At 41.8% G+C, this 26940-nt stretch overlaps 1 protein-coding gene across 2 annotated transcripts in view; it reads left to right on the forward strand.

Annotated features, from left to right (window-relative positions):
* Plcl2 (phospholipase C like 2) overlaps positions 1-26940 on the forward strand; it is a 160148-nt gene that overhangs the window by 110816 nt on the left and 22392 nt on the right. For both annotated transcript variants that reach the window (XM_090321858.1, XM_090321865.1), the window contains exon 4: positions 13823-13898. In XM_090321858.1, coding sequence (XP_090177984.1) covers positions 13823-13898 — 76 coding nt within the window. The remainder of the gene's footprint in view (positions 1-13822; positions 13899-26940) is intronic.

Below are 26940 nucleotides of genomic sequence, written 5' to 3' on the forward strand. Positions count from 1 at the left end.
AAAATCTATGAGATCCATGTTAATTTATACAGGCCAAAGATTCAACATTCTTCCTCTACCAAAAGAAAACATTAGACATATTTATTAGAATATTTATTGTTGCACAAAAAGGAAGTTCTTTTTTAAATAAGTTTTTGCAATTTTTGGGTTTTTATGGTAGCATGAACATCAGTTGTTGTAATTAAATTGAAGATGAACTTTTAGGAAGTGAAAAGACAAGAAGAGGAAGAAGGAATAGAAGCCTAGCCCTCTCCTAGCAGGCTTTTGATTTTATGTGAGTTCATTCTCATACCACTGTAGTTCCTTTGTCTTTACTTTCTATTTGATATTAATTTGTTTCCATCTTTTTCTTGCAGTTTCACAAAAAAACTTGATTTTAATAATTTAATTCCAGATTAATTAAGAAAGCACACTTTGAGGAATCTATTTTATCTAGTAGTTTATTTTTTGTAATGCAGAGGATTGAACCCAGGGCCTTACACATACTAGGCAAGCACTTTACCACTGAGCCACATTCCCAGCCTGAGAATAATATCTTTTTTAAAGAAAAAGGACCAAGATGCTTTATCTGATGTTCACTGTGTGTTTTTCTGCAAGTTGCTGAGTAGTCTTTTCTTTCTAAGATTTTTAAATATCTCTTAACTAAAACAAGGTTCCAAAACCTTTTTCTTACGTGAAACTGTTGACAATTGGCATACAGCACTGAGAACGTTCTGTTTTGTGTTGCTGTTGTGATTTCCTATATTCCTCCTTGCTACTGCTTGAAGCATGGAGGAGATAAATCACATTTCATAATTAATGGAGTCTGCCAGTCTGGACCATGCTATGCTGGAGATGTTTTGCAATAAGGTTACTATCGATCCCTACCTCCTTTGTGGCTTCTTTTATCACTCTCTTACTTCAGGACTTGACATTAAAGGCTTCTTTTAATTAGAGGGGTCAGCTTTTCCAGCTTTTGTAACTGTGGGAAAGGTCAAATGGAATATTATACTTGGCTTTGGATAGGACTATGTAAGGAAAAAGGAAGGAGCAAGGTGGGGAGAGGGTGTATCCTACAGAAGGAAGACAGACACTTAAACTCATGGCTAGAGACATTCAGTAGGTGGTATTTCCAAATGCATTCTCTCTGGAATCATCAAAACTATACCCCTCAGCCACTCCAGAATAGTTGCATTTGTCAGTGGAAAAGAACTGTTGACAGTCAGAGTCAGGCATCAGGATGTACATCTGCTTTCCCAAGTTGCCCTGAAACAGCTTGTGCCCCTTAAACTAACTACCTTTGACATCACAAAGCTGATCCACAGGATGGATTGATCAAGGACAAAAATAGCCTTTACTAAGGTTTGTTTTTTTTACTAAGGTTTTTTTCAAGTCTGTTCTAACTTAATTAGAGCGTTTTAACGTCTGAACCATGAGGATATTACTCTCATGGGAAACTCAGTGGGTGGACCATATGATGTATTAAGAGTTAAGTTTAACTCTACAAGCTTAATTACTAATTAGCTTAGGAAAAACATGTTAAGTGCGTTAAAATATTGCCCTACCACACTAAAATTAGTCAAATCTTCAGAGTATAAGTTCCATGTCTTTGGAGGTTTTATGTAGGAGCTCCTTTACCTGCTTTCAGATACCCTTAGTTCAAGTATTTTCTTTTAAATCCATACGTACCTAGTTTTTCTCTATGAAGAGTTCAAGTGGGTGTTATATCATCATATATATCATTGTATATGACATGAAATAGTTTTAGCCTATAAAACAAAACAAATAGCAAATTCTACCTTAATAAATAGAAATGATTGTTTGACTTTTGAGCTAAATGTAGGCAGGTTTCATACTCACTAATTTTTAGTTTGTTGGTGCAGCTAAGGCCTCACTTAGTTGTTGTACAATAGAAATCTAGGTACTAAGCAGTAGAAAGAGTATGCTTATTGTCTCTCCACTTTGAATTCACAGAGCAAGAAACCCTAATTGCTATGGCTGGGAACCCAAGTAATGATGCAAAACCCAGAACGGGAAAGCCAATGAGAAGTGACAGTCATTCTGATTCTTCCTAGTGCCTGTGAACAAGCATACTGTGTCCATAGAGAATAGTGACAGTCCAGCCCTATTTCATGTTATAATTCAGTAACTTCTTGTGTATTTGCAGATATTTTGTAATGCTTGATAATGGGATTTAGGAGTTGAGTTTAAGGCCAAGTGCTGACATCTGTGGATTATGAAGCTAGTGTGGGCAATAAAGTCTATGAGACTTTCATCTCCAATTAGTCAGCAAAACGTTAGAAGTGACTGGCCTCTGATATCCTAGCTACTCTGGGAGTGACTCCCAGGCTGCAGATCTTCCCTGGTGTGTTTGCAAACATACATCTTTGTAAGTGCAAGAACAAATTCACATATAACCCAGTAGTTATTCATGGGGTGAACAGCGTGCTGCACAAGTTTGTCTTTATTCAAGGACATATGACTAGAAATTAGAGATGAAAGGGGAACTTCCATGCCCCAGGATAGAGATAGGTGGTTGCTTTGGTTTGTTTTTGTTGCAAGGAGAGATGTTAGCAAAGAATATGAACCCTGAGAATAAGGCCTCTGCTCTAAGGCTTTCTTCTGAAGCCCAGCAAGTCCATTTCTTTTTCTGTCAAATGGGCCTGGAATCACCACATCAGTGGACTATCAGATTATGTATACCTCGCCCTGATGTATACATACCTCCTCAGGAAATGATAGCCCAATCGTGCCATTTTTGGTTTTCAAAATATGTGTGGAGCCCTTGAAGCTCTACATATGCCTATTTAACATCAGTCTGGAGCCACAGTCGCTGGTCAAGTTACACTTTCCTGTGGAAAAAGCATCATGACTCCATGTCACAAAGGGCAGGTGAAGTTCAAAGTGAAAAGCAGAAGGTAGCTCTTCCCACCAGGGTACTAGGCCAGCAGTTTCTGCTCTGTCAAGGGAAGGTACTAGGACTTGTGAGCCTGCCTGTGGTCAATCAGGAGAACCTGAGTTCACGCACGTGTGGTCTCTGGCTCAGGACAATCATGCACACCCCACTATGCCATGAAGTCCTGTTTTTCATTACTGCTAAGCCCCAGTTGTTTTTTTTTCTCTTAACTAACATTTATACTTGGTTATCACAGACCTGAAATTATGCTTCTTTATAGTAAGACTGTAATTGAATTACTTTCTGTTAATTAGGAGTTTCTAAATCACCTTGATTCCCTCTAGAGAGAAGCCTTGATACAAGGCAGCAATAACGGTGGAACTGTGTTTAATTCAACTTGTATCTTTTGCAATATAATTAATTGGATAATAACAGTTTTAAAGGAGCACCTCAGAACTCTAAATGGTCCTGAGTGGCTTGGAAGAGTTCATGTGGTATCCAGAAGTTCCTGAGTACTCTCCATCTCCGGAACTAGCTTGCTCTCTGAATAATTGGATTTTCCCAGTTCCAGTTACCCTTTCTTCTCCTTACCTCCCTTCCCAGCAAATGTGAATGAGTAAGGATTAACTCCAAAAGTGTCTCTCAGAGAGACCCATAGTATAAGCACTGGGTACCCACCCACGGGGAAGACAAGAACATAGAGTGGTAAGTCAGTTGTTTTGGCTGTGGAATAACATTTATTTTCATGGCTGAATTCAAATGGCTATCTGGGTTAGAAGAGCCTGTGTTTCACTGTGAATAATAAACATAAATCTTTATCTCATATTTATGTGGTGACCCACTTCAGAGGCTGCCCTTGAAGTCTCATCTCTAAAATGCAATTTCTTCTCTGTTTGTGAACAGCTACACATTAATGGAGTTAGAAGTGACTGAGTTGTTGGTTGGGGGAGAAGAGGCTTTTTATAGTGTTTACTGGATAAGATGAGACATTACTACTTTATGGGATTCTATCTGAAATATGTTGCATAAGAGCCTCTGGTTGTGCCAGTGTTGAGATGAGTGGGATGTAGCAGGAGAGCGGGAGGATCACACTGATCCCTGACAGCCACCCTTCTCTCAGGTGAAGTTAGAAGACTTATTCTCAGTTGGAATGCTGGGTCACTCATAATTCCTAATCCACTCCAGCCTTATGTAGCATTTGACATCTGTTGTCCAGCAAGACAGCAGACTGTTAAAATCGTTGATCCAGTTTTGAGGCTTATATCAAATCCAAGTTCTGACAGAATGTGATGGAAACTGAGAGTCTAACTTATACTTTATAATAAAATGGGAGAATTTTATAATAAGATTGGAGATTTCAACACACACACCCTCTAGTGTCTCCCACTTACCTCAGTGTACCGATGCTGTCAGGAGCTCTACCTATCCATGCTTATCTGGTCTCTCAACTTCCTGCTAGATTTCAGAGAATCCTTTGAGCCATCTCTCAGGAGTCACAAGCACAAGCTGCAGTCTCCCAGCACTCACTTTTACAGTGACCTTCAGGCTCCCCTGTATAAGGTGCCACATTTACTGCAATGTAACCATCTAACATGGTTTTATTTGTTCACGTTACTTTAAAATTTTGCCGTGTTGTGCCCTTGCTCCCTGTAAGCCATACGATTGCACGCTTTGGAGCATCTTCATGCATGTGCAGCATTTTTACAAAATTGAGGATACTGCAGCTATATCTCCAGAGTTTCCAGTATCACCAAATGTCTGGATCCAATGCTTCCAGACCTCCCCCTACCCCTGCAGAAGTTCCTGTGAATGTTCAGTCCCCATGCTCTTTCCGTCCTTCTGACCACTCCTCTGTCTCAGGTCTCCAATACTTGGTCTTCATGTCAGTGATTCTGGAGCATCACCATTATGCTTCTTTATTGTTAAAGTTCTTCCTGCAGATATACAGACTTCCATCTCAGCTACTGCTGCTATATAGAAAATGCCTCATTCTCCAAATGTCAGAGCCAAGCTTTTCACAATTTCCGTTGCTGCTGGAAATTCTCACAAGATATTCTTCCCTGCTGTAACCACTAGTTCAGCTCAGCGACAGTGGAAGTCCACATCCTAAATGAGTTAGCACAGTTGTAGGTGCTCTCACACTACAGGCTGTGTTAGAACTGCTCTAGCCAGAGGTGGATGTTTGCCCTGTCCCATCATCTGAGGTTCTCCTGTGTCCCAGTGAACCAGTTCTAGGCTTTCACTTTGCCCTTCCCTAAAACTTCCTTCTATCCCTTCCTTCCCAGCATGCCCTGGAAATGGTCCCACCTGCCTCCTGTCCTCCCCTGGCCATGCTTCTTGACATTCATAGTCACTGATCAGTGGTGATTCTAAAATCCACTTTGATTGTAGTGCATTTCTGCTTAACATTGTCAAGGGTTTATGATGCAGCTCAAATTTGACAGTTGGAAAGGACTTCTTCATTTTATCCAGTCTGGCTCTTTACTCTTATTCTGTCCAGTTTCAATGTGGATTGAAACACTGAAAACTGAAGGACACATTGCCCTGTTTTAAATCCTGTCCTTGTATGTAGGTACAACCCACATATGCTCATTTTCCTATTTGTTAATAGGCCAGGCAAAACTTCAGGGTCTTTCCATGATTTTACCTAGGTTCTTTTCCCTATAATGTTCTACAGTTTTTGCATAGTGAAAATGGTAGCAGAGAAGTTTCATGTGGGAAACCAGAGCCAGTTGCTCTGGAAATGGCTTGTTATTTGGAAAGTACTTTTATAGCACCCTTGCTGGAAGAGTGAATGACCACAGTTCTATTTTTTTATATTTTTTTAATTTCAGTGTATAGAGGGGTTACAGTTACATTTGCCAGATAGAGGGTGCATTACTTCTCACACATTGATATCCCTTCTTATGTTTTTGTCCTCGTTTCCCTCCCCTACCCCCTTCCCTCATTTTCCCCCTCCTATTTCAAATAAACAAGTAAACATCTATATAACATACCAGGTAACAAAGTGGGATACTGTAACAATATGAGATTAACCAAAGGACAACCTAAGAGAAGCGAGAAAAACATAATACATAAAGAATAACAGTCACTTATAATTAAGCTCTTGTTTCCATGTCCTGGAGGATCAATAATTTGGCCTCATCCTATATGGCCTATATGTACCTAGGTTTTGAGCTATTGTAATCCTTTGATAGTAGAGTCCTACGTGTGTACTAATTATTACAAATGAGGGAGCTTATATTCCTTTGGGTCTGGCTTACTTAATATGATTTTTTCCAAGCCTTTCCATTTCCTTACAAATGGTGAGATGTTATCATAGAATTCCATTGTGTATAAGTACCACATCTTGTTGATCCACTCATCAACTGAGGGGCATCTGGGTTGGTTCCAAATCTTCGCTACAGTTCTTAGAGACATAGCATACCAGCCCTGGTAGGTGACTGGCTCTCTGCCCTGCCCCATGGAGCCCCATGGGTAGAAACCAGTTTGGAATAGAATGGGGAGCTACATTTCATTGTAAACTCCCTCACCCCCCCCCACTGTCATAACTCCTTTACAGCCTAGTTCATGTTTATGACTTTTATAATGTGTTCAAGCATTAAAAGATGTATTGTGTTTCAACAATAATTTATAAATGTGCTACTTCCATTAGTTCACATTTGTGCCATGTGGCTGCACTTTAGCTTGAGTGAAGGAAATATTACCTCTGAATTTTAGTTTAGAAGTCCCAGATACCAGGATTTCTGAATTTGATTCTAAAATCCTCCAGCCATACAGGAATAAATATTATTGTACAATGTTAAAAAAGAAACATCACATTTCTTTCAAGAGCATAGAAAAAAATGGGCAGAGTTTATAAGTTCCTGGGAGAACATTGCTCTTACTCTCTGCCCTGTTCTCATGCCAGTGAACCAGTTTGTTTCCTGGAGCTGTGCAGCATGATGCTGACGGGCCATGACGGGCCACCTGTCAGCCCCAGGCCCTGTGTGCTGCTGACACAGATTTTATTAAAAAAAACAAAAAACAAAACAAAACAGCCTTGTTTTCTTACAGATCTGGAGGCTAAAAAGTGGAAATGAAGAAAGTAGCATGTGGGGGGTCTTCTTGTGTCCAAATGTGACTGTAGCATGTGGGGGGGTGTTCTTGTATCCAAATGGGACTGAAGGTGAAGGGCAAGCTCCCAAACACTGTGGGAGCCCCTTTAAAAGGGGCTTCATCCCCCTCACAGAAGAGGAGTCCTGGCTCTATCACCTCTTAGAGGCCCCACCTTTCAATACTGTCACATTGCCAACGCCTGAATTCCAGAGAGGATATATTCACACCATAGCAGAGGCTAGCATTCAGATAACTGATGAGAGAGAGAAAATGTTCCTTGCATCTCGTGGATGGTCTTTGGCAGCCTAGTGTAGTGGTGGTGTGGGGGATGGTGGGGGAGGGGACAGTGAGGAGGACCAAGGTGTATTCAGCCACTGACATGTCTTGAAAAATTATAATTTAAATGATTCGACCCTGGGAAAAGTCCCACCTGTTCTATGTTAAATAATTGTGGGTCCATGTACAGGAACAAACCTGGCTATTTGGTTGTTCTAGACCTCTCCACCTCTGCATCCTCAAGGGAAACAGCTACAGTAAGAGCAGGCCTGGCAGCCCTATATTAAGTACAGGGCCAAGCAGGGGGAAGTGTTAAGAAGAGAGAAGGGGGGAGGGGCTCTGTCTGAAACTGAGGTTCAAAACAAGATCAAAGGACAAAAGTCAGCAGGTGTTACTACTAAAAAGTTGTTTTACTCAATACCTGAATAATTGGCAAAAACTACTTTTGCAATTATTAACAAGGTCAGTGTTCCTGAGAGAGAAGGAATTACCTAAAATCAGACATAAAATTCTTAGGTAATAACCACGTGTTTTTCAGCTGGGCACCAGTAGCCCACACCTGGAATCATAGCTACTCAAGAGGCTAAGATCTGAGGATCGCAGTTAAAAGCCAGCCTAGGCAGGCAAGGTCATAAGACTCTTATCTCCAATTACTCACTAAAAAGCCAGAAGTGGAGCTGTGGCTCAAGTAAGAGTGCTAGCTTTGAGCAAAAATATCCCAGGGACAGTGCCCAGGACTGTTGTGCCAAGATTGTTCCATGTTCTGGGAATGACCCCCCCACTTGTTTAGGGCCCATGTACTTGAACCCCAGGTGGTAACAGCCTGGTGCTCAGTGGTTAGACACCTGAGCTATGATTCAACCAGTGGTTTGAGTCAAATAGCCAATCAGGTAATTGTACTTTCCTTATAAAAGCAGTGTAAAGTTCTTGCTCAGGGCCTTTTCAGCGTTGCCGGCTGCTGGTATGCGGAGGCCCAAGTCTAGCCTGGTAAATAAAATGACCCCTGCTCTTTAGCTTTGGCTGTGGCCTCTGGTGGTCTTTTTGGGGTTCTAGGAATTCGGGTACAACAGAACCTGAGTTCAAATTCCAGGGCCAGCACAAAACATAATTTTTTTCAAAAATAAAACCATCCTGGCTTGGAATTTGGCCTAGTGGTAGAGTGCTTGCCTAGCATGCATGAAGACCTGGGTTCAATTCCTCAGTACCACCTACATAGAAAAAAGCCAGAAGTGGTACTGAGGCTCAAGTGGTAGAGCTCTAGCCTTGAGAAAGTCTAAGGACAGTGCTTAGGCTCTGAGCTCAAGCCCAAGACTGGCCAAAAAAAAAAAGAAAAAAAAAAAAAGGAAAAAGAAAACCATCCTAAAAACAGAATTTCCTAGGTGAAAAGCAAGTTTCAAAACAAAATAAAAAGGAGTAATCTCTAGAAACTTGTACAATAAAGTAGTGTTGCTTTTCATAGCTATGTGTAAAAAAATTTACCTTACATTAACTTAGGGAGTAACTATCAAAAATACTCCTTCCTCCTTCTTTCCTCCCTCCCTTCCTTTCCTCCATCCCTCCCTCTCTTTTTTTTCCTTCCTCAGTACTAGAGTTTAAGTTCAGATCTCCATAGGTAGATACTCTGCCATTTGAGCCACTCCACCATATCCCTTTTGTGTTGGTTATTTTTTGAGATAGGCTCTCACTTCATACCCAGGCCAGCCTAGACCAGGCTGTGCTTCCTTTTTTCATTGACCACTGTGCCCAACTAGTATAGCTTTCTCAAAGTGTGGATGCCAGGCATATGCCACTGCACCCGCCATGGACTCATGCCTTGGCTGCACTCAATCAATAACCCCCAATTTCACCTCTCTAGGATCTAAGATTACAGGGGTGAACTTCATATCTCTCCCAAACATAACACTCTTGAAAGAGGCATTTTCTGAGATAGTTCTAATTTAACAAAATATCAATTTTTATCTTTGCTTTACAATTGGTTCAAACTTTTTCATCCTTTATTAAATATTCTGAGGTCAAGCACATATATGAAGTGAGTTTCTAAGCTAGGTCCTATCTGCAAATTTTTCTAATATATCTGTTTGAGAAATTTAGCACCAATGGTGTGAAAACATCTTGCACTGAAAAAAATGATACTCATGTCCTTGTGGTAAGTTTCTCAGGCTGGCATCTTGATATCTGCTCTGTCAGATATGTCAAATACCTATATCCTTAATGGAGCTTTGTTGATGAAATTAATTCAATTGCATTCATGCAAATAGTTCTTATAAAATCAAACACTGGGCCGGGAGTTTGGCCTAGTGGTTAAAGTGCTTGCCTAGCATGCACGAAGACCGGGGTTCGATTCCTTGGTGCCACATACATAGAAAAAAGCCAGAAGTGGTGCTGTGGCTCAAGTGGTAGAGCTCTAGCCTTGAGAAAGTCCAAGGACAGTGCTCAGGCTCTGAGCTCAAGCCCAGGACTGGCAAAAAAAAAAAAAATCAAACGCTGTACTTGGCCTTGTACTCTACGGACATATTAAAGTACTAGACCTCAAAGTAAACAAACAACTTAAAGAAGTGTATTTCTGTGGCTCATCTCTCCATATTATTCCTGACATACCTGTCAAACTGAGATGCATATTCTGGTAGTTTTACATTAAATACAAATGACTTCTCTTTCATAATAATAATTTGTTAAGTAGTGTTAAATTAAGTTTTTATTGATACCATAAAAATGTTTTCTTGGGGCCAGGAGTTTGGCCTAGTGGTAGAGTTGCTTGCCTAGCATTCATGAAGACCCAGGTTCAATTCCTCGGTACCACATACATAGAAAAAAGCTGGAAGTGGTGCTGAGGCTCTAGTGGTAGAGCTGTAGCCTTGAGAAAGCCCAAGGAGAGTGCACAGGCCCTAAGCTCCAGCCCAGGATTGACAAAAAAAAAAAAGATGTTTTCTTGAGGGGTTTTATTGAAATATTAGAAAAAATGAGTTTGGGGGTGTAGCTCAGTGCTAGAAAACTTGCCTGGCATGTGTGAAGCCCTGGTTCAAGCTCAGCAAAGCAAAACAAATGTAAAAAAAAAGAATAACTTTGGGACAATGTCAGTAGGCAAGGTGACATTCTACATGGTAGTGGCTTTAAGAACTGACAGGATTCCTTCTGCTTTTGTGTGCCCTTCTGTTTGGAATGCCCTTTCCTTTTCATGCCCATGTGTCAGGATCTATCATAGTGTCATGGAAAAAGAGCTCTAAGGGCAGATGTAATATTAGTTCCATTAGTTATTCATTATAGACTCTTTACCTGTAGTCCTGGATGACCTTGAGAAAGGAGCCTGACTCATGTCTCCAGTGTTCACAGATAGGAAACTAGCGCCCTCAGTTTTCACCTCACATGGTTACTATGTCCATCAAATGAAATAAAAAGCACCAGCCACATAGTTGATGTGGAGGAAGAGAAGGAATGGAATTACTTTTATCTTGATTTTTTTAATACTACTTACAATTGCAGCTTGCCATAAAGTAGCAGACTCTGACAGAAATTGTTTCCTACTAATGAGCTAGACCTGGAACTCAGGTTGCCCTTTCTATATTCTTGGCGCCATGTGTTATACAGCCAGAAAGAGTTGTCACCAGAATGAAAGGAAGATACTAGCCAACTGTCAGGAGGGTCCATGGCCTGGCTTTGTCCCTGCCAACCAGCCTCTCTTGTGCAGCCTTCCTCAAGGGCCCACTACACCCCACAAGACTTCAGTAATCACTTGACCACTAAAGAATATTGAACATTAAAAATATTAGGAGAGTTAAGAATGTATGCTGTGGAAAGAGCTAGAAGTTGATTACCAGATGAATCAGATGAATTATAAATAGGGGATTGGGTATAGTGCCACATGCCTCTAATTCCAGCTACTGAGGAGGCAGAGGTAGGAGGATCATAGCAAAGCCAGTTAGCCAAAAGTATGAAACTCTATTTGAAAGGAAAGGAGAGAGGGAAAGAGAAGAGGGAGGGAGAAAGGAAGGATAAGAGAAGAAGGGAAGAGAGGAGAGGAAGAGAAGAAAGGTGACAGGAGGGGAGGGAAGAACTAAAGGGCTTAGGTCTGTGGCTTAAGTGGTGGAGTGTTAGCCTAGGAAGAACAAGGTATTGATTTCAATTCTCAGCATTCCACCCCAACCCCCCCAAAAAATCCTGATCATAAATGGGGTTATAAATGTGTATCCTCAAATCATAAAAAGATATAAACTGGCAGTTCCTTCTTCCAAAGGAAATGGTGCAAACATCTAATAACAGGTGTTGGAAAATGAATCATCTCTGTAAGGTCTGGAAGTGTTTTCTTCCTGCCCTGTCTATGCTCTGCTGACTGTTTACTGTGTGGCTCCTTCTTCCAGGCTGGTTCCCTCTGGAATTCCATACACCTTCTGGAAATTCCTCCTACTGTTTACTTCCAAACTGAGGAAGAGTGGCTTCTTGTTCGAGCTTAGTGTGTATTAACCACCTTTGTATTGCCACACTGTTCATGAGAAGGGGAGCACGTTCAGCCCCTCCGTCCCCCTCTCCGTCCCCCTCCACCCGCCCCCCCCCCGCCCCGCCACTGTCAGGGAGGGAACTTCCACATGGAAATCTGAGCCACAAACACTCTGGTGGGCATCTGCATGAATGTCATCATACCACAATTCTCCACCAGCTCTCCTACCAAAGGACTGTCCTGTAATGGTCACTTACCTTCTTGCCCTTGGCTGCTGTCCACACATGCTGTAGCTGTTGTTCTGCTGCTGTGCCTTCCCTGCTGCACTCCCAAAGTCAGCAACAGTGCTTTAGCTCAATCTGGGTGCTCTGCCCTCAGTCCCCTTCACAGAGGGTTGTCTAGGGAACTATGCAGCCTATACTCCAGACAGTGCACGGGAGGCAGAGGGGATGCCTGTTCCTTATACCCTACATATACTTTTCAGCCGAAAGTTTCCTACTTGTTTAAGTCTTTGGGCCATGCCTTCCCCTGGGAGATGCTTCTGTGAATAATAATGTACTTGTTGTTTCTCAGAGCTTCATCCCAGCAGGCTTTCCAAGTAGAACTAAAATTAGTAATGAATGCTGGAAACATTGCCAGTGAACATATGAACGAAAGGCATACTCATTCAGCTAATTTCAGGCTACCAGAAAGTGCTTTGCCAGGCCTCCTGAGAAATGGGGAGTCAGCCATGACATCTACTATTTGCAAGTGTGTCCTTGAGCCAGAGTCTCCACATGCACCCTCTCATTTAATCTTCCAATGGTGGGAGATGTAGTGTCTTTTAGCAAGCTCATTTTACAAAGAGGAAGTAGGGATCCTGAGGTAAAAACACCATCTTGGACAAGGAATGAAAATGAAGGATTAGCAGAACCAGGACTGGAAGTCCTATTAGCCTATTAACCTCTGTTCTCTCTGCCCATACACTTTAACACACACACACACACACACACACACACACACACACACCCCTTCCCATTCCTGCTAGGTGATTGGTGTGTGTGAGACTGTTCATCTGAGTTTGTTGTTTAGTTCGGTAGTTTTCCAAATGGTTCCTGCCATGTTCTTTTGCTTGCTGACTATTACTGACTTCATTCTTCAGATTTTCTTCTTTTTCCTGTTTGAATATGGAGTCCTCATTGGCCACTGTTTTGACATTGAGCTGTGACAGCTACTGACTGTACTTGAAGATGTCCTTGTATCTCTAAATCTCACGTTTGGCTTGACATCAAAGCTGATAAAGGTTACTGGTGACGATACAAACCTTTTTAGCATGCAAATTTGTAATTGCGCCAATGACTTTACATCAACATAATAAAGTTCTTCATTTTTATCACTCCCTGTTCAGTATATCAAGCTGGAAACTGGAATATTTTAATGTGCAGGAATGACTGAGATTTTGAAGGATAGATGTGAAAATACTGAGTTTGCAGAGTACAAGCTCTACCACTAGTTGTAGATTTCTAGAACATAGAGCTGCCCGTGGTAGACCTTCTATGAACAATGAGGACATACTAAACTTTGGGTGGTTACTGTGAGTTTTGTTAAACAGGGAAAGCTGACAAATGTTGTTTAACTATAAGAATCTAGCTCACTTTTAAAAGGCTTGCTGGATGATACATCCATATCTGATGTCTGGTAGGCCAGTGTTCTACCACTGGGCTATGTTCTGATTCACTTCACCCTTTTATTTTAAATGCTTATTCCATATTTTAAACTAAGGTTTAGTTGAAGACATTTTGTCTAAAATGGGGAAAATTTGTAGGTGTTGGAGCTGTCTATAAAATGAAGTTGACCATTTTGTCCAAACAATTCGGAGCAGTTGAGCATGCATGCATCTTTTTATTGTTTTTCACAATGGAGCAGACCTGGGCCAGGTTGTCTCAGAGTTCAAGTACACTATGGTATTGGCCTGACTACACCAAAAGCACGGCATTACTCACAGCCTATTCACTTTTCACCTTCAGTAATGACCCTGGGTTGTGGGTGATCAGTAGAAAAGCAGCTGGCAACTTCCAGTCAAATTGTGTTAGGTGAAGAGCCCTCTGTGCAGGTGCAGGGGGTACCTGGCATCGTCTCATGTCTGGGTGTTCCCTCCACAGATGCTTCAGTCCCTGAAAGCATTGCTTGAAAATGCAGACGCCGTATATGAAAAGATCGTTCATTGTCAGAAAGCAGGTAAGTGGACATTTATTTTCTTTAAAATAAAATGAATAACAGGATCTGTTTGTCTTAAAACTTTGTCATCTTTCTCATAGTCTATCAAAAATAATAAAATATTTTTTTCCATGGGAAAAGAAAACACTAATTTATTGTTTCAAGGCCCTGACTACCAAACTTAACTGCAGGGAGATTTCAAAATGTATCAACATTGGTCTGAGATGTTGGCTAGGAATTAAAAGTTGTTTGTTAAAAAAAGAAAAGAAATAAACCATAACAAAGTTCTCAGAAGAACTGGGCATTGTAGTATATACCTGTGACCCCCACACTGGAGAAACCAAAAAGGGGGATCTTGAGTTGGAGACCAGCCTGACTCTATATCAAGACCCAGTTTCAAAGCAAACAAAAAGCCAACACATACACACACAAACAAAAATCCTCAGGTGTCTGTAATGGTCAGCCAAGGTTGAACTCCCCTGCACTGGTTCCTCCTCAGTCTTCCCTATGCTGCCAAACCTGCCAGTCAGCAGTGACTTTCCACTACTGCTTGAGCAGAAAGAGAATCGTTTCCAGTTACAACTTTGTAATGTACTGGGATTTTCAAGTGCTGATAAAATACTGATTTAATACATAAAGGTTGTGTCAGCTTATAAAATTCTGCTTATATGAAAGGCCATCTACAGGTCCTTTGCCACTTACAATGAGCTTACATCTTATTATAAACCTGTTGTAACTTGAAAATATTATTTGAGGAAAATGCACTTAATTCTCCTAAGCTGTAGCTTAGCAACACAATGTGCTATAGAACCTCAGGTAATCCTGGTCACTGTGGCTTACTGCTGTTGCCCAGCCTTTGTGAGAATGCAGTGCCAGGGACCCAAGAAGAGATTAAACTTCATTGTCTGTGGATTTTACTCAGTGGTCTGATCACTCTGATACCATAGTAAGTCACAAGTTGAACCCTTAGAAATCAGGGTCCAGAGCTGAGAATGTGGCTTAGTGGTAGAGTGCTTGCTTGCTTTCCTAGCATGCATAGGTTCAATTCCTCAGGACCACGTAAACAGTAATGGCCAGAAATAGCATTGTAGCTCAGGTAGTAGAGTGTTAGCCTTGAGCAAAAGAAGCTTAGGCCCTGAATTCTAGCCACAGGAGTAGCAGAGAGAGGGGGGGAGGGGACAGGAAGGGAGAGGTGGGGGGAGGGAAGGGAGAGATGGGGGAGGGGGAGGGAGAGGAAAGGAAAGAAATCAGGGTCCATCTGTAGTTAATTTTAGGAGCAGCAAGGTAAGAAAATAAAAAAATAATATAAAAACCTTCCATTTCCTGACATTTTGTCCTACTTTCTTTTTAACTGTCCCATCTTCCTGGAGACCTATGGTTCCAGGATTTATGTTTCTATTCTATTCATCCCTCTAAAGCACATATTTACCTCGCTTCACTTGATAATGCTTTTTCAGTTATTTTGTTTTATTAATGTATTCCATCTTCTAAACAGGATAATAACTTCCAAGACTGTATATTAAGTTACGCTGCATCTTACCCACGACATCTGTTCTAACAGTCGGTGTAGAGTAGTGACGTGAATATTAACTAACTAAATGCAATTTGACTTTTATTATTTTATTAACCACATGTGCAAGACTTGTGAATTGGGGAAGTTTTTGTTTTTGGTTTTTGGGGTTTTTTTTTTTTAGGAATTGACTGTGGATTCAAAATTTGAGTTAGCATTAATGCTTTGTAAATTTATTGGTTTATGAAATTCAATCATTTCTAGTATAATATGTCTCTGTGGTTGTAGAAAAGGGTTGTTTGCTAGTACTTAAAAAGCTGAAGAACCTTTTCTCTTAGTGAATTTCGGGGCAGAAGATGTGATGGCCAGGTATCTCAGTTTACAGATATTTAGAATTATATCAAGGTTATCTTTTAATTTCAAAGGTACTGCCTAACAGTACAGCCCTCCTGTTATCTTGAGGACTTTTTATTATTTACTTTCTTAAATTTTTTTCCCACTGATCATGGAACTTGAACTCTAGGCCTGGGCATTGTCCATGAGCCTTTTGTTGTTGTTGTTTTAATTGTAAAGGTGATGCACAGAGGGGTTACAGTGACCTAAGTAAGGAAATGAGGACATTTCTTGTTGAATATTGTTACCCCCTCCCCCTGACTTTCCTCCCCTAAGTTGTAGAGTTCATTTCCACCATATTGTCTTGTGAGCATCACTGTTGCATCCTTTGTTTCACCATTTCTATGATTACCCTTTCCTTCCCCAAATCAAATAAACATACATACAAAGAAAGGGGTATTGAAATTAAAAAAAAAACAGTGACAACAGGAGTTAAATCAGAGAGGGGAAAATGAAACAACTATATACAGTACACTTAAAAGAAATAAAAAAAAAAACCCTTTTCACATCTTGTAGTTCATTTTGTTTTTGTTTTCTAGTCTTGGGGCTTGAACTCGGGGCCTGGAACCTGTCCTTGAACTTTCCAAGGGGTAGTACTCTACTCTTTGAGTGAGTCACAACACCACTTTCAGCTTTTTCTGTGTATGTGATATCAAGGAATTGAAACTGGCCTTTGTGCAGGCTAGGCAAGCACTCTTCCTTAAGATTATATGTTCATAGCTATTGAGCTGTTATGATCCTGTGCTAGAACAATCCTAGACATAATCTAATTATTACAAATGAGGAAAACTATGAAGCCTATGTTTCTTTGGGTCTAGCTTACTTCACTTCATATGAATTTTTCCATGTCTTTCCATTTGCTTGGGGCAATATTATTCTTTCTGATGGAAGCATAGAATTCCACTGTGTATTTATACCTCATTTTCTTGTCCCATTCATCCACTCAGGGGCACCTGGGTTGGGTCCATAGTTTAGCTATGGTAAATAATGCTGCAGTGAGTACAGTTAAGCTGATGGCTTTAGTGAGGCCTTGTTTGTGGTCATTTGGGTAAATGATCAGGAGTGGGATTCATGGTTCATGGGGGAGCTCTATGTTTAGCCTTTTCAGGACCCTCCCTACTGCTTTGCAGAGTGGTTGAGCAAGTTTACATTCCCACCAACAATGTAGCAGCAGTATTCCCTTAGCTTTTTTGTTCAAGGCTAACATTCTACCACCACTTTGATTCATAGCACCACATTCATTTTTCTAGTAATTAATCGGAGATAAGAGTTTCATGGAATTTCCTGCTTCAGCTGGTTCTGAATAGTGATCCTCAGATCTTAGCCTCCTGAGGAGCTAGGGATTATAGGCATGAGCCACATGCCCCGCTTTTGAGTACTTATTTTAGAATTCCTTGGTCTTTTGTTTCTTTATTTACAATTATTGTAAGAACTTACACTCATTAGTCATATGAAGAATTTCTCATTTGTATTGGCATATTTGCATATGATTTTACTTTTAATACGTAATTTTTCTTCTGCTTGCATAATTTTATCTTGCAAAAAATATATGGGTCACCAAAGTGCTACAAGAAAATACCGTTTTTGAAATACTTGTAACCTTTAAGACAAGTTTATAGTCTCATTAGATAAAACTTTAGGGCTGAGAGTGTGGCCTAGTGGTAGAGAGCTTACCTGGCATGCATGAAGCCCTGGGTTCAGTTCCTCCAAACCACATAAACAGAAAAGGCTGGAAGTCGGGCTGTGGCTCATGAGGAGAGTGCTAGCCTTGAGAAAGCCCAAGGACAGTACTCAAACACTGAGTTCAAGCCCCAGGATGGACCAAAACAAAATAAAACCTTTATTAAACAGTTAAATGGGATTATGGAGTCATACATCCAGCCCCAATTTATATTAAAAAGTGCTTCCCACTCCATAATGGGTGCATGCCACTATACCCAGATCTTCATTGAAAAGGAGTCTTTCAGACTTTTCTCTTCCCAAACTGGCATCAGCTGTGATCCTCCCAGGGTCAGCTTTCCAATAGCTACGATTACAGGTATAATCTCCCAACACCTCCCTCTTCCTAGCTGTCATAGGGTTTCCAAGGGAGGGAATATGTCTGATGACATTGAGAGAGCCATAGTTGAGGCCTGATGGCAAGTGAAAATCTCCTGTGAGGCCAGGCCAGCAGCCTGCTTCCCCAGCAGCAAGAGGGTCAGAGGGGCCTGGGGAACTCAGCAGGAGCAGCTTTGGGAGTGGCAACCCACCTATACTATCCACTCTTCTGAGAGAAGCTCGTAATGTGGAAAATCGAGCAGTAAAGAGGAATATTTTAGGGCTGGGAGTTGGCCTAGTGGTAAGAGTGCTTATCAAGCATGCACGAAAGACTTGGGGTCGATTTTTTGGTACCACATACACAGAAAAGGCTGGAAATGGTGCTGTGGCTCAAGTCCGTAGAGCTCTAGCCTTGAAAAAGCCCAAGGACAGTGCTTAGGTCCTGAGTTCGAGCCCCAGAATTGGCAAAAAAAAAAAAAAGAGGAACATTTTAGGCAAGAATATATTACTAGGAATTTGTAGGCTCAAGTAAAGATGAAGACATTAAGACCTGAGATTCAAGGCAGAAGGAGTCAGAAGGGACGGAATGAAGCCCAGCAACACTGACCTTAGAAATGGGAGCATCCCTCTCTGGAGCGAACAAGAAAGCTGTGCACTTAGAGAATTCTCTGTCCCTAGAGGACTGTGTTCCATTAGGGAGAGAACCAGAAAAGAGGAGAAGGGGAGGATGCGGGGTTCAGGACCATGGCAAACAGGTTAGTCAGTGTCCAGCAGGGTCAGCCCAAGTGACTAACAAGTCATGCAGGGTGATGAGGGACAGGGCTCCAGCCCATGGGTGATTATGATGGACACGTAATAAACATAGGACATGTACAAGTCAAATGTCCCAGATAAACACACAGGCCCAAGCAGAGAGCATGTAAGGAGCACACTCCAAGGATGTGAGCAGGAACTTGCAGAGCAAATTTATAAACGTTGATAAAATATGCCGGAGTTTTTCAGGGGAAGAAATCTTTCCCATCTTTTCATCTTTTGCTATTTTAATGGCCAAAGTCACAGCCAGCCTCCCTCCCCCCTCTCTCTCTGCATTATAGCCTTTTTACATTACTGAATTGATCTACTTCATAAATGATAGGAAGATAATCTTGTCTCAGGTTGCTGGGAGTTTTGTTTTTCAAGCAATCTTCCTGTGTTCCCTAGGCTGGCCTTAAACTCTCCGTCCTTCTGCCTAGGTCTCCAAGTGCTGAGATTATCAACCTGTGCCCCTGCCCCTGCCCCCCATATGGGTGTTTTTATTGGATGATTTAAAAAGGAAAATAGAGAATAATTATTCTCTAAAGGAGAATAAATCAATGACATACTTCCTGCTAAAGAATTAAAACATGTATTCAACTTATACTCCTTTCTGAAACCTCATTAAAATGACAGTACGGGGTTTTGTGTTTAAGGTACATATCTGTAAAGACCAAGAATGGAAATCACAGAGTTTGGGAAACTGAAAACAGCTTCACACGTGGCAATTGACTGAACACGTGATAATTGACTTCTCTCTGACTCACTGGTAGATGGAGGATGAGGGCTGACAAGTAACCTGATTTACACTGCAGACCACCCACTCAGAACTTGGTAGGACAGGTACCTCTGGAAATTAGAGTCAGATAGCTACAAGAGACAAGGATCTGCAAGCTGAATTGGAAGGAAAAGTCTTGACAGCAACAAAACTGAAAAGAATGAAAAATGTCAGACTTCCTATGGGGATTTTAATAAGGACTATTTGGAAAGGAATTCCATCTTAACAGTCTAAGGCACATTTCTTAAATGTATGGACACATACTAATGAAGGAAAGGTGTGATGGATGTTACTGTTTTGGGAAGGGGAAATTGGTGACAGTTCTTTGACTCTGTGTGCATGTGTATAAAATAAACATGAAATTGAGATAGAAAAGAAGGGAAGGGAAGAGACTGGATTCCTGGGCAGAAGTTGCCAGGGAAGCTGAGGTTTTCCTAGTCGTGTGGCCACACCACAGGCCTCTGGGACTCAGAGCTGGCCTGTGTGTATTCAGGGAGAACCTGATTCCTCTTCCCCCAGGAGCATTTGTTTCACTCTTTTAGAATGACTGTGAACTGGGGGCTAGGTGCTCCCTCTGAGAGAAAGCCCAGCTCACCTCAGCTTCATGCACAGTCATGGTTGCTTTTTGAGTTAAGTGGGACATAATCCACAAATCCAATGGAATTTTTTTTTGCCAGTCATAGGGCTTGAACTCAGGGCCTGGGCACTGTCCTTGGACACTTTTTGCTCGACTAGCACTGTACTAAAGCCACAGCTCTACTTCTGGCTTTTTCTGAGTATGTGGTACCGAGGAATCAAACCCAGGGCTTGGTGCATGCTAGGCGAACACACTACCACTAGGCTATGCTCCTGGCCCACTTTCTGAATTTTTTTTTGTTTTTGTCCATTGTGGGACTTGAATTCTGGGCATGGGCATTGACCCTGAGCTCTTCAGCTCAAGACTACCACCCTACCCCTTTGAGACACCACTGGAATTTTTTTTTAATAAGGGATCCTCTATATCCCTGTTCTTGGTTTTGATTTCCTAAATGTTATTTGAACGTTTGTGTGGGTGACTGGGCTATGCATCTCTGACAGAGCTGCATTTGAGCACATGGTCCCCCAGGAGTCCCCCCATCCCCCCCATCCTCCCTATGCTTGCAGTGGCCTGCTTGCTGTGAGTTCAGATCCACCCCTCCTGCAGTGTGTAGTTAAATTCTATCACCTTTTATTCAGTGCTCACCCCCACTGCTGATTTGCTCTGCATTTCCAACTGTTTGTACACAACTCCTTTCTTCTCCCTTCCCGGATGGCTGCTGGTGTCTGCTGAGCAGTTGGATCTCCCTGGTGAGCAAGCTTGGTAGGTTTGTTTTAGCTAACAACACATGAGCCTCACCCCTCTCCTGTGTGGGGAGAAGGACACAAGGCCCAACCCCACCTGTCCTGGCCTTGACTTCTCAGAGGCTTGTCTTCTTATTTTATTTTTTGCAAAGTCCTCAGACCTCAGTGTCCTTAGGAGTTGGGAGGAACAGATAAGCAACCTGTCAGCATCATCCCTGGGTTCAACTCACATCATTAGCTAGCAAACAACTCATCAGCTATAAGATTTATCCTCAAATCACTTTCCAGGGGTTCTATTAGAAAAGGTTTGCAAAAAGGAAAGACAGGAGCCTTACAGCTTTGTTGTTTGTTAGTATTTCTCGGCTTTGGTTTGTAGAAGTAAATGCTTCCCCAAGAAGCCAGAGCCATATTTTCTGCACAGTGACTTGTATGACCATAATTCGTTACTTGACCCCTCTCCGCCTCACTTTCCTTCTTCTAAGTGTCCTGGGATTCCCTGGTGGCCTGTGAGTTCTCAAGTACAGTGATTTCTGACCAGTTGCTTAAGAGGCAGTTCTTAATGGCTTGATTTCACTAGTCACATAGATGAAGCAATTAAACAAGTTGCTGCAAACAGTGTTGTAGGACGCATAGATGGCAGCCCTCATTTGGAAGGTGAAGAGTGACCCTCTGAAGGTGATGCCGGATCCAGACTCCCAGGTCTCCTTGGTAAACCTGACAGATGTCCTCAGTGGTAAGATATGAAGTAAATGAGACTCAGTGATCTTGCATCATTCTTCCTATTCAAGACTGTATGTGGACTCACTGGATCCTCTTCTAGACACTCTCTAGTTAATTAAGAGCAATTATTATGCAAGGAATTTGTGAGAAGTCCAGAGGCAAGCATCATCACTCAGAAGGGAGCATAGGAGAAATGGTCACAAAGGCGACAACTCATTCAGAACAAGAACTTTAGAAGAAACAACTGGTGTCTGAAAGCCCTCTTCTTACCACATCCCATGTCCTGTGCTTACCCCAGCACAGCTGCTCCCCACCAACTTTCATTCTAGGAGTATTTTCTATGAGTATGATCAGCGCCCTCTGGCTGCTTGCGTGTATATACATACATATATATATATATATATATATATACACACATATATATATACGTACATACACACATGCACATACACAATACATATATATAATTATTACATTAGTGTTATATATGTATCCCCTAATAGGTATCTGGGTCTTAAATAAATTAGCCTACATGATCTCGAAAGCCTTTCTCCTCTAACATACCACAGTCTTCAGTTCCTGTAATATAAATACATAATGGAGTATACATAAGGGGTTGGGAAGAAGTAAAAAAATTGCATGCTAAGACTGTTTTTATGGTATTTGAAGGTAAGCCATCTCACAGTACAAGTTTGAGGCAGCATTAATATACACAGTTCCATTATAAGTCATACTTTTCATTACAAGACAATACAAGGCAATCGTGTTTTAAGTAGGAAAGAAACTGTCTTGCATTTGTGGGGTGGGTTCTGTGACAAAATAGTATATTAACTGCTAATTGGAAATAAAGAAAAGGGTCTCTGTTGGCAGGGTGGCTTCACACTCAGGAAGGCCATAAGGTAGTAAGTTTCAGTCATAAATTGTATGCACTCTAAAGCAGTGATTCAGTCTTTTCTCCAGATATACACTCATACTTGGGGACAGGCACATGTGCAGTGTTTGACAGGAAGTTCTTGGTTAATAAACTTGACATTTCATGCATGTGAAGGAACATTATGCTACCATGATAAAGGAGTATGTGTGGGTATTTACGTGTTTACCTAGGTACATGGCACAATGTAAGGAAGATCTCATGCAGATAAAAACACATACATCTTGACTTTAAAAGCAAAACAAATCTTGTGAATTGTTTCTAGTATCTGTTTCAAAAGGTTGTTTCCAATACAGGTTTAGAAGGCAGGGAGCTAGAGCCTGCATGTTTGAGAGTCCTCTCTTTCTAGAAGGTCTCCCAGGAGGAATAATAGGGACTCGGGGAAGTGGGAGGGAAGGACAGACTGTTACATAGCCTATTTTCCTTTTTAACTTGCTGGAACCTGCTGAGAACTAAAGTAAGAGGAGATGAGGTATAGGATAAAGGGAGAAGTTACTGGGTATGGTGTGGTGAGCAGGACTTTGGGTGTCCTGGTTATGGTTCAAGCCATTGGGGAGAAGGGATGAGTTGAGTAGTAATCCAAACAAAATATTACAGGGCAGAGAGCATGGCCTAGTAGTAGAGTGCTTGCATAGCATGCATGAAGCCCTGGGCTCGATTCCTCAGTAACACATATACAGAAAAGGCTGGAAGTGGCACTGTGGCTCAAGAGACAGAGAGCTAGCCTTGAGCAAAAAGTGTCCAAGGACAGTGCCCAGGCCCTGAGTTTAAGCCCTAGGACTGGCAAAAGAAAAAAAAATCACCAGCATTAAAAAATCTGTTTTTTTTTTTAATTAGTCCTGGGAATCAAACCCAGGGCCTTTTACACATGTCAGCATTCTGCTCTCACCAAAAACCAGAAATTGCTCTCTATCAAATGGTAGGAAAGAGAGCCTCTGCTTCTCCATAAAAGGAACTGAGCAATCTTGCTAGCTAGTGTTTTTCAGATTATCCCATCCAGCTGAGCCATGTGGGCATGCGTTTAGATGGTAGCCTAGTGAACAGACTTAAAGGATGGGGTGTTACGCAACTCATCTAGCTGTGGTTCCTACCCCTTCCCCACCATGGGAAAGCTGGCAGAGAGGAGCCCCCCAGCCTGCCATCCGTCACATACTAGGCGGCGGTGGCTGCTGCTGCTTTGAGCTGATGTCCCAGGGAACTTGGCATCCATCTGGTAGCTGGGCCAAAAGAGACCTGGTGTGTCTGTTCTGTCTCGCGTGGCAACGGGATTCAGCAGTACAAAATCCATCTTAAAACAGTTTGGTTTTTATTAATGTCAAGATTGCGTGAGAAGAAGGCCAAGGACAAGAAAAAGAGGCTACCAACTGGCCTGTTGGAAAGTGATGAGGCATTTCCACGCCTACACAAGGATGGGGTCAACGCCCAATCCCAGACACGTGTCTGTAGTTAACCAAGGTTGTATATGATAGATAGATAGATAGATAGATAGATAGATAGATAGATAGATAGATAGATAGATGTACTTTAAATACTGTCTCTGAGCTGATCACCTGAGTGAGGTCCCTAATACATTCATCTCCTGTAGAATTCCATCTTCCAGAAAATAGCCCGCTAGATCTTTAGTGAAGAATAGGAAATAAATTGAAAGTGTACATATCTGGCTATTCTATGTAAGTTAAAGAAGATTGAAGCCCTTACTTTCAGCTTCCACTTTTGAGCACACAAAATTATTTTTGTACCAGGGATGTTTGAAAAAGGGGCTTATTTATAAAACAGAAAAGTAAAATTTTAGTTGAAAACTAATCTTTGAATGCATCAGCTTAAGATCAAAATGTCTCTTCCCTGAGCATTTTTTTCATTATATTTCCATTCTATTCCATTTGCTTCTATAAAAAGTTCAACCGTGTCCTCCAAGCAATATTTTAGATTCCCATCATTTAAATTGACAGATAAAAACCCAGCCAAAATGTTTGAAAGGCCACATGCTTGATGTTTGACAAGGAAACTGCACTCAGTTCATCTGCATCCTCACCTCTTTTTCAGAGCAAAAGCTGCTTTCCATACCTTTTTACATACATACGATAGATTTAAAAAAATATATATTTAAGGCTCATTAGTTTCCATCTATCTTTGTTTCCTGTGATGGGAAGCAGGAAATGTAGTAGAATTGTAAATGTCTCTTCTGTACATTCCAATGCAGTCACATTTAATATTCTGAGTTAATTATAGCACATGGAAAGTTTGGTAGCCATTGATTAATTTTCCAAAACTGTGCTGATGCCTCATTTATTGGCTTTATGGTTCATTTTTATCATAAAGATTTATGCTTCTGGAGACAACTTTTGAGGTATTTAAATTGTAAAATATTTTGAAGTAATGATTGAAGATGAGGTGAAGCAAACACTGTCATGTATTTTAAAGAAATTGTGAAGTGGATGACTTATGCCTATAATCCTAGCTCCTCGGGCAACTGAGACCTGAGGGATTGAAGTTCTAGGCTAGCTCAGGCAGACAGATCGCACCTCTAGTTAACCAGCAGAAATCTGGAACTGGGACTGTCTTCTAATGCCTTATCTTTCAGAAGGGCTCCCTGATCCTGGAGCTCGATAACCCCTGCACACATTGCCATCTTTACCATGACCTTATATGTCAGTCTCATTTCCCTGCTAGGCTAGTCCATCCTTGCTCAGAGCTATCCCTTACCCTCTTGCCTGTAAACCTCCCGGAATACTTACTAAAAGTTGCCATGCCCGAGGCCCCCCAAGACCTCCTGAACCTGAGACCCCAAGAAGCGGAGAACCTTCATTTTCAACAGCCCCTCTGGTGACTTGGTTGCATGTTGAGATTTCAGATCACTTTCTAGTTTTTCTAGTGTGTGTGACTTCTCTGGAACCCTATGCTCATCATCTTCTAACAAGTTCCTTCTCCGCCCCCCCCTCCACTGCACAGAGCATTGGCATGTGCTCTCCAAATCTTCTGGGTGATTGTAACACCTACCCTCTGCCTGTTCATCAGTCACACCTGCCTCATCCCCAGGTGTCTTCCCAGCACTGATCAATCCTATCTCCTCTCTCTCCCTCTCCCTCTCCCTCTCCCTCTCCCTCTCCCTCTCCCTCTCCCTCTCCCTCTCCCTCTCCCTCTCCCTCTCCCTCTCCCTCTCCCTCTCCCTCTCCCTCTCCCTCTCCCTCTCCCTCTCCCTCTCCCTCTCCCTCTCCCTCTCCCTCTCCCTCTCCCTCTCCCTCTCCCTCTCCCTCTCCCTCTCCCTCTCCCTCTCCCTCTCCCTCTCCCTCTCCCTCTCCCTCTCCCTCTCCCTCTCCCTCTCCCTCTCCCTCTCCCTCTCCCTCTCCCTCTCTCTCTCTCTCTCTCTCTCTCTCTCTCTCTCTCTCTCTCTCTCTCTCTCCCTCCCTCTCTCTCTCTCCCTCCCTCTCTTCCTCTCTCCCTCTCTCCTCCCCCTCCCCCCTCCTCTCTCTCTCCCCTTCTCCCCCTCCCCCTCTCCCTCTCTCTCCCCTTCCTTGTAATCAAAAAGCAAGGAATTGTGAAACATCAAACTGCATTGGGACAGCTGTGTGTCTTGAATTTCTCAGGTGCTTCTCATCAGCTCCTCTATATAGAGCAATGTTCTATAGAAGGAGGAGAAATTTGCTTTTAAGTTTCTTACTAAGATAAGGATTTTTGCAATAGACTGGTTCTTTTCTATATGCAATTTGGAAAATATGGGGGGATTAGTTAACATTTACCCCCAAGAAGTTCTTTATATTCACTATTGATGTAAATATTTCAGAATTTTTATGGTGTGTTAGAATCAATTTCCTGGTAATTTAGGACCAAAATAAAATGCAGTTGTCATCTTAGGTGTATTACTGTATTTCTTTTCATATGTGAATGCACTAATTCAGTTCAAATATATAATCATATTTTCTCTACATCTTACTTAGAACTGAGTTGGCATGTGTCCAACAAGTTCACTCTGTCCTCTCATTGCATGATTATCTTACACACATAAACCTATGGTGGGCTTTTATTGAGGAGCTGAGATGTTTTTGCCTAGAAGTAATGCTTAGTTAGTTGTAAAGTCTTGGGACACTGGGAACAGGCAAACCAAGGATTTAACCCTACCTTACCATTTCTTTGGAAGTTCTTCATGCTACTTCTTACCTAGTATGTAAGCGCCTGGCAGGGTGCCTGGGTCTCCCCTGCATATCCCAGTGGTACAGGAAAAGGAGACGTCCTGTTATGCAAGTCAAAATGGGAATGCTTTTCTTTCCTTAAAAATAAAGTCAAACAAGCTCACGCCTGTAATCCTACCTACTCAGGAGGTTGAGATCTAAGGATTGAAGTTCAAAGCCACCCTGGATAGGAAAGTCCCTGAGATTCTTATCTGCAACAGAAAGCCAGAAGTGGTGTTGTGGCCCAAATGGTAGAGTGCTAGCTTTGAGCTTAGCTTTGAGCTGAAGAGTGCAGGGACAGTGCCTGAATTCAAGCCCTACGACTGACCCCCCCCCCAAAAAAAAAGTCAGACTAGATACAATAGTTCACACCTATAATCCTATCTACATTGGCAGCTGAGATCAGGAAAGTGGTT

The sequence above is a fragment of the Megascapheus bottae genome, chromosome 2 (assembly GCF_031878675.1).
Source record: "Megascapheus bottae isolate mThoBot1 chromosome 2, mThoBot2.hap1, whole genome shotgun sequence".
NCBI classification, from domain to species: domain Eukaryota; kingdom Metazoa; phylum Chordata; class Mammalia; order Rodentia; family Geomyidae; genus Megascapheus; species Megascapheus bottae.